General features: G+C 75.5%; 2 protein-coding genes across 4 annotated transcripts; one reads left to right on the top strand and one right to left on the bottom strand.

Annotated features, from left to right (window-relative positions):
* Positions 1-1,439: 1,439 nt before the first annotated feature.
* On the bottom strand, positions 1,440-2,709 carry PRR15L (proline rich 15 like). The gene is made up of 2 exons (XM_035314566.1): positions 2,449-2,709; positions 1,440-1,922 (listed from the first exon to the last, which is right to left on the bottom strand). Exon 2 carries the CDS (start codon positions 1,907-1,909, stop codon positions 1,619-1,621), a length of 291 nt encoding a protein of 96 aa, XP_035170457.1. The 5' UTR covers positions 1,910-1,922; positions 2,449-2,709; the 3' UTR covers positions 1,440-1,618.
* A 268-nt stretch (positions 2,710-2,977) lies between these two features.
* On the top strand, positions 2,978-6,549 carry CDK5RAP3 (CDK5 regulatory subunit associated protein 3). 3 transcript variants are annotated; one of them, XM_035314569.1, is made up of 15 exons: positions 2,978-3,333; positions 3,465-3,522; positions 3,633-3,764; positions 3,875-3,975; positions 4,057-4,105; positions 4,239-4,417; positions 4,604-4,740; positions 4,857-5,001; positions 5,230-5,343; positions 5,447-5,519; positions 5,645-5,733; positions 5,818-6,023; positions 6,103-6,274; positions 6,346-6,436; positions 6,479-6,549. In XM_035314569.1, the coding sequence occupies exons 1-14, from the start codon at positions 3,328-3,330 to the stop codon at positions 6,409-6,411; spliced, it is 1,527 nt and encodes a 508-aa protein (XP_035170460.1). In that variant the 5' UTR covers positions 2,978-3,327; the 3' UTR covers positions 6,412-6,436; positions 6,479-6,549. The 3 variants fall into 3 exon arrangements, with proteins under 3 accessions (XP_035170460.1, XP_035170459.1, XP_035170458.1); XM_035314568.1 differs by having other exon boundaries at positions 2,980-3,333; positions 6,346-6,549; XM_035314567.1 differs by having other exon boundaries at positions 2,983-3,333; positions 5,444-5,519; positions 6,346-6,549.
* The last annotated feature ends 417 nt before the right edge of the window (positions 6,550-6,966 follow it).

Below are 6,966 nucleotides of genomic sequence, written 5' to 3'. Positions count from 1 at the left end.
AGGTGTGCTGGCATCACCCTGGGCCCTGCGCCAGGGCCGGGAATCCACTGGGGCTGTGCCCAGCCGGGTGGCACAGCCCGGGGATGGGATGGGATGGGATGGGATGGGATGGGTGGCTGCTGCGTGTCCTGGGTGCCTGTCCCAGGTGCCACCCCTACCCCGTGAGCCTCCTCTGCCCCGGTGCCTCCTTCACCCGACTCCCTCGGTCACCGTGGTGCTGCCGTGGTGCCCGACAGCCTGGGGTGGGGCAGGAGGGGACGTGGGGCTGGCAGCACCTTGAGGAGGTGGGGAGGCGGCCGCACATCCCACTGCGGGGCTGGGGGCTCGGCTGGGGCCCGTTCAGCTCTGCAGAGAGCGACCCCGGGACGGCCACGCGGCCGCCTCGACCTCCCACCCTGCGTGTCCCCACAGTGCCAGGAGCCCCGGTGCCCCGTAACGGGCGTCACCCAGCCGGTGGGCGCCGGCCACGCACCTTCCCCCTTCTCCTGTCCCTTTGGGGCAGGAGCCCTCGGGTGCTGCCAGCACGGGACAAAGAGCACCTTGTGAGCGCGTGTTTGGTGAGCAAACAGCCCGGGGCGGGAGCTGCTGGGAAGCCCGGGCTGCCTGGGCAGGGGCCTTGTGCCAGGGAAGGGGCTGGTTGGCGCGGCTCGTTTTTTACGAGGGCCGGGGCCTCGTTACAGGTGTAGCGTAACGCTGGGAGCACCGCTGGCAGCCCCCCCCCCCCCTCCCCGCCCCTCCCAGCCCGCAGCGCGGGGGGGCTGCCAGGTCCCGGTCCCGGTCCGTGCGCGGTCGGGTCAGTCGGTGCCTCCGCGGGGCTGGGGATTCCCCGGAGGGGAGCGGGCCCGGGGCTGTGCCCGGCGCTTGGCTTGGAGCCCCGGAGCCCGGAACCGCCCGTGCCTCGTGGCGCAGCTCTGCCACCGGCCCCGCGCCCTGGGGCGGCCGCACGCGGGCACTGCGCTCCCTTTGTTCCCAGACTGCTTTATTAACGCAGCGGGAGCTCACAGAAGGCGCAGCTCCCAGAAAAGGAAAGAAAAAAAAAGGAAAAAGAAGAAAAAGAAAAAGAGGGGCTGCGAGGGCGGCCCGGCCACCGGCTGTGCTCGGCTCTCCCCTTCCGGGAGCAAAGAGCAGGTCCCGGGGGCAGGCGGGACACCGCGGGGACACCGCAGCCCTCCGAGGTCCCCCCGGGAGCCGCTCCGTGAGGGTTTGCCCCGTCCTGCGGGCCCGGGGCTGGCTCCAGAAGTGCCAAGATCGGCGCAGACGGGCCCGGTGCACGGGGCTGCCGGAGCACGGGGTGGCCGCAGCGCCTGGGGACGAGCATGAGTGGGGGGCTCTGCCCGGTGTCACCTCCAGGGCCGGGAGGGGCCGGGGCCGCGGCACCGCGCTCGGGGCAGCGCCGTGGGCAGGGGCTCCTGCAGCTCGACCAGGATGGCTGCTTTCTGCTCAAATGAAGTCCAGCCCGAGTCCCTTCTCCTTCCAAGGTGCCGTGGGGGGGTGCGGCCGGCCCCGCAGCGAGCCCCCCCCCCGCTCCGTCGTGTCACCGGCACCGAGCCGAGCGGGACAGGGGGCTGCGGGGGGGTGGGAGGGCCGCGACCCACAGGGACCGTGCCCCCTCCCGGCCTCATTTCTCCTCCCGCTCGCTGCCCGTGCAGAGGCCGGGGTTGTCGGCCAGCGTCGCCCGCACCTTCTTCTTCTCCTTGAAGCGGCCGGAGTTGGAGACCTTCACGTGCTTGCCCTTGCTGCTCTTGTCCACGATCTTCTCCAGGCGGGCGGCGAACTCGGGCGTCCCCCCCTCGCCGCTGCCCTCGGGGCCGTCGCCGGCGTGGACGTCGGGGCTGTCGTACAGCACCTGGGGCATGGACTTGCGCTTCCGCAGGAAGGTCAGCTTCCACCAGCTGTGGCTCTCGGCCATCGCCGCGGGGCGCCTGGGGGGGGACGCGGGGGTTACGGCCGGGAAGGGGCCGGCACCGCCGCGCCGGGCTCCGCCTTGTCCCCGGGCTGCCCCCCGCAGCAGGGCCGGCAGCGGCCGCGGGAGCAAACAGGAACCGGGAAGCAGCCGGGAGCCGCCGGGGGCCGGGGCTTCGCGTCCCGGCCCCGGTGCTGCAGGGGGCAGCGGGACAGCCACGGGGCTTCCCCGTGCCGGGGGTCCCCCGGGCCCGTCCTGGGCGTGGGGACGAAGCGGCCCCGTGCCCGCCGGTGCCACCGCTGGCCCCGCGCACCGGCCCCCATCCCACAGCCCCCGCCCGGCTCCGCCAGCCGCAGAGCGCTGGCCCCGTGCCCCCGGCGGCGGTTTTGGTGCCGGTGTTCGAGGCCACCGCGTCGCCCGGCCCCGGGACGTGGCCAAAACCCCCGGTGGTCCGGGGCCTCCCGCCTCGGGGCCGCGCCGTGCCCGGTGGCACCGCCGGTGGCTGGCGGCGCCCCGCGCCCCCCCGAGAGCCTCGCTGCCCGTACCTGCGCCTCCCGCCCCGCCGCGGGCCGGGCACACCGGGCACACCGGGCACACCGGGCAGGGCCCGCACCTGCCGCTGCCCCGCCGCGAGTCAAGGTGAACCCGCGCCCAAACCCCTCCCGCCCGGGCAGGCGGCGGGGCCGGGCCGCGCTCCGCTGAATATTCATGACGGGTAGCGGCGGCCGGGCCCCGCCGGCGGCAGCCCCGAGCCCCGAGCCCCGGCCCCGGTCCGGGCTCCCCGGGCGGGTCCCCGACGGGGTTCGTCCCCCGGTGCCGGCCGTGTCCGAGGCGGGCTGCGGGGGCGCGGGGCGGCAGGGGGCGCCGGGCGGGGGCCGGGCAGGGCCCGGGGCGACCCCCCCGGTACCCGCTGTGCTGCGGGGGGGCTCCGGGGGGGAACGGGAGGGGGGCGTCGTGCGGCGGGAGCACGGCTCGGGGGGCGCGGGGCATGGCCGGGAGGGGCGGGGCCTGTCCGGGAGGGGCGGGGCCTGTTGGGGCGGTGGCGGGGCCTGTCCGGGAGGGGCGGGGCCTGTCCGGGAGGGGCGGGGGCTGACCGGGGCCGCCCTGCGCCCGTTCCCTGCCGCCCGTGCGCCACTGCGCGTGCGCGCTCCGCTCCGCCCCGAGTGCCCCTCCCGGCGGCGCCCCGCTCCCATTGGTCGGGCGCCCCCTCCTCCCTGCCAATCAGAACAGCGGCGCGTGGCGCTTGTTTCGCCCCGCCCCCGAGCCGCCTCCTCCCGATTGGCGGCGGGGCGGAGCTCGCCGGGCCGGGCGCGTCTCGATTGGCTGCGCGGCGGGAGCCGAGCGGGGATTGGTTGGGACGGGGGCGGGGCGGACGGGGCGAAGCGGAAGCGGCGGCGGCGGCGGCGGCGGCGGCGGCGGGCGCGATGCAGGTGGGGACGGGGACGGGGACGGGGACGGGGACGGAGGGAGGGAGGGAGGAGGGGTCGGGTCCCGGTCCCGGTCCCGGTCCCGGTCCCGGTCCCGGTCCCCGGGTCCCGATGCCCCCTCCCGCCGCCCGCAGGCCTCTCCGCAGGACTACCGGGACGTGCCCATCGACATCCAGACCAGCAAGCTGCTGGGTACGGCGGGGCCGGGGCTGGGGCCGGGGCCGGTACCGGGGCCGTCACGGGGCCGTCACCGGCCTCGGTCCCCCGGTGCCGCCCCGCCGCAGCCCCGCGCTGTCCCGCAGACTGGCTGCTGGACCGGCGGCACTGCGGGCGGCGCTGGCAGGCGCAGGCTCGGGCCGTGCGGCAGAGGATGGAGGCGGCGCTGCGGGACATGCCCGAGCACCCGGAGATCCGGCAGCTGCTGGCGGGCACCGGTGAGCGCACGCGAGCAGGGCGGGGGCCGGCTCCCCCCCCCCCTCGGTCCTGGTCCCGGTCCCGGCGCGTGGCCGCGGGGACGGCCCGGTAACGGCGTCTCCCCCCGCAGCCCTGCACTACTTCCACTGCCTGCGCATCGTGGAGATCCTCAGGGGCACCGAGGCCTCCACCAGGAACCTCTTTGGGCGCTACTCGTCCCAGCGCATGAAGGTGAGCGGGGACCGGGGCCGGGCCCGGGGCGGCAGCAGCCCCGCGCTCACTGACCCCCCCCTTCCCCTGCCTCCCCTCCAGGACTGGCAGGAGATCGTGGCGCTGTACGAGAAGGAGAACACCTACCTGGGTAGGGCTGGGGGCTGCGGTGGGGAGGGGGCACGCGGGGGGAGGCTGCCACGGGCCGCACGCAGCCGGCTCCGGGTGCCCGGGGGCCGGCAGGGCCCCGAGTGGCAGCTCAGGGCCCCGCCGCCGCCCCGCAGCCGAGCTCGCCAGCCTCCTGGTGCGCAGCATCAGCTACGAGGCCCCTGCGCTGCGGAAGCAGATCAGCCGCTGCCAGCAGGCCCAGCAGGACTTCGCGCGGCGTGAGGAGGAGTGTCAGCTGGCGGCCGCCGAGCTGCGGGAGCGCTTCTACGCCTCCTGCAAGCAGTACGGCATCGCCGTGAGTCCCCGGCCCTGTTGGGGGTGTCCCAGGGGTGTCCCCACAGCACCCTGCTGCCCGTGGCGGGAGCTGGGGGTGGAGGGTGACGCCTCTGCCCCTGCCCAGCTCTGGGAGCAGGGGGCGAAGCTGTCCGGGGGCGTTGGGGTTTCGCTTCCCCACCCCGACACGCCCCTGCTCCGTCCCCAGGGGGACAACGTGCGCCAGGAGCTGCTGGCCCTGGTGAAGGAGCTGCCCTCGCTGCTCTCCGAGATCGGGGCGGGAGCCGGCGCGCTCTCTGAGGCCATTGAGCTGTACGAGGCCTGCGTGGAGTTCGTGTGCGAGAGGTGGGCGCGGGGGCAGGACACCCGGGAGCATCTCCCAGGGGGACCCTGCTGGGCCGGGGGCCATCGGGGACTCCCTGCCCTGCACCCGACACCGAAGTCCCCCTGGTGCCCACCAGCTCGGCAGAGCCAGTGCTGCCCCTGCTGCGGCACGTGGGGAGGAGAGGCAACACCACCGTCTACGAGTGGAGGACGGGGCTCGAGCCCGTGCGGGTGGAGCGGCCGGAGGTGCAGGAGGTGCCGGAGCAGCCGAAGGAGGATGAGGTACGTGCCGGCCCGGCGGGGCCTGGGGCTGTGCTGCAGCGGGCCGGGGAGGCCGGCGTCTCCCAGCAGAGGTCTGCCTCTCCCCTGCGTTCCCGCTGCCTTCCTGCAGCGCCTGGTCCGGCTGCCAGGGCGCAGCGGCGGGGCCAGGGGCCGGTGGGGGCTGTGGGGCAGCGTCCTCCAGAAGGAACGGGGGAGGCTCAGGGGCGGTCGTTGCCCTTCTCACTGCAGATCGACTGGGGGGACTTCACGCTGGAGCCGAGTGGGGCGACCGACGGTGCTGCTGCCGGCGGGGGAGCGCAGGACGAGATCGACTGGGGCATCGCGCTGGAGCCCAGCCCGCAGGTCATGTCTGGGTGCAAGCTCCTGCTGGGGCACTGGGGGTGTTGTGGGTGCCCCCCCCCCGCTGCGTGCCCCCCCTCACCGCATGCCTTTTGTTCTGCAGCAGGACGATGGCATTGACTGGGGCGATGGTGAGAGTGACGGGGCCCAGATCTTGGTGTTGGAGGCTGGCACCAACGGTGAGCGTGGCCGCACGGGGGTCCCTGCACCCCCTGCCCTGGGTGCGGAGCAGAAGCTGGGAGGTGGGCAGGGGGCAGAGCTGCGCTGTCGGAGCTGTGGAACTCTCCTCTCCGCTCCCCCCCAGTGCCTGAGGGGGTTGCTTGCGGCTCTGACGCCCTGACGCTGCTGGAGCACGCCGAGACGCGGAACCAGTTCATCGATGAGCTCATGGAGGTGAGCAGTGCCGGGGGCAGCTCAGGCACCGTCCCCAGGCAGGGGGAGGTGCCGGCCGCCCCCCCAGCAGCCCTGTTCCCGCAGCTGGAGCTGTTCCTGGCGCAGCGCCTGGTGGAGATGGAGGAGGAGGCCGACTTCCTGGCCGCCAGCCAGTTCCAGCTGGCCCCTGCCGCGCTGCAGGGCCAGACCAGCGCCCGCGTGGGCTCGCTGCTGGCCAGCACCCGGGCGCTGCTGGGCCAGCTGGGCACCCGCCGCATGCAGCACCTCTTCACCATCCTCGCCTCCCCCAGGTTGCCTCACCAGGGGGGAGATTGGGGGTCGGGGCTGGGGGCAGCAGGGTGACGGAGGGGCTGCCTCTCCCCCCCGCAGGTACGTGGACCGTGTCAGCGAGCTGCTGCAGCAGAAGCTGAGGCAGGCGGAGCTGCTGCTGGCCAAGAGGGAGGCGCTGAGCCAGAAGCGGCAGGAGGCGCTGGCCGAGCAGGGCGCCCTGGAGCCCAAGCTCGACCGCCTGCTGGAGAGGACCGGGGAGCTCCAGCGGCTGGTGAGGGACGGAGCGGGGCTGCCCCCGCCGCCCCCCCCCCCGCCGCCCCTCACCCGGCCTCTGTCCTGCAGATCGAGGCCGACATCTCCAAGCGCTACGGCGGGAGGCCGGTGAACCTGATGGGCATCTCGCTGTGAGACCGAGGGGTCCTGGACCCCCCCCGGGGTCCTGACCCCCCCCCCTCGAGGGGTCCTGGGCCCCTGCTCCCCTTTGTCCCTCCCCAGCGGCCTCGTGGCCGCGGGCTGGGCGCTGCTCAATAAAGCTGAAGCCCCATCCCTGCGTCTGTCTCACTGTGCCCCAGGGGGGTCTCGATTTGGGGGGGTGGGGAGAGGAGCCCCCAGCCCAGGGCTGGCACCAGGCTGAGCCCAGGACCCCAGCGCCCGGCCTCGGGGGGCTGCTGCTGGGGCCTGGCTCCCTCCGCCCCCCACCCCGTTACCACCTTCACGGGCCGCGGGCCGCGAGCGATGGGTGGAATTCCCGTGGTGGGGGGGGCGTGGGTGCCCCCGGCCCGCCGGGGCTGCGCGGGGGGGCTCCGGGGGCCGGCCCCGCCGTCTCTGCGGCGCACAAAGCGCCTTTATCTGCCGCGGGGCCCCGGCCCCTGACCCCCCCGCCCCCCGCGGCCGGGTCAGGGGGCAGCAGCGGGGCCGGGGCCGGCGGCACCGCGGGGTCTTAACGGGGATTAAGGGGGGGGG

This window comes from Oxyura jamaicensis, unplaced genomic scaffold, assembly GCF_011077185.1.
Source record: "Oxyura jamaicensis isolate SHBP4307 breed ruddy duck unplaced genomic scaffold, BPBGC_Ojam_1.0 oxyUn_random_OJ72981, whole genome shotgun sequence".
NCBI lineage: Eukaryota > Metazoa > Chordata > Aves > Anseriformes > Anatidae > Oxyura > Oxyura jamaicensis.
Note: the sequence above shows the minus strand (reverse complement) of the source record. Positions and strands in the feature narration are given on the sequence as shown.

Bases quoted from the DNA above. Each gene is read 5' to 3' on its own strand.
- PRR15L (XM_035314566.1), bottom strand. From the start codon at position 1,909: ATGGCCGAGAGCCACAGCTGGTGGAAGCTGACCTTCCTGCGGAAGCGC.
- CDK5RAP3 (XM_035314567.1), top strand. The intron at 3,523-3,632 runs GTACGGCGGGGC...GCTGTCCCGCAG, and splicing joins CCAGACCAGCAAGCTGCTGG to ACTGGCTGCTGGACCGGCGG. The intron at 5,520-5,644 runs GTGAGCGTGGCC...GCTCCCCCCCAG, and splicing joins GTTGGAGGCTGGCACCAACG to TGCCTGAGGGGGTTGCTTGC.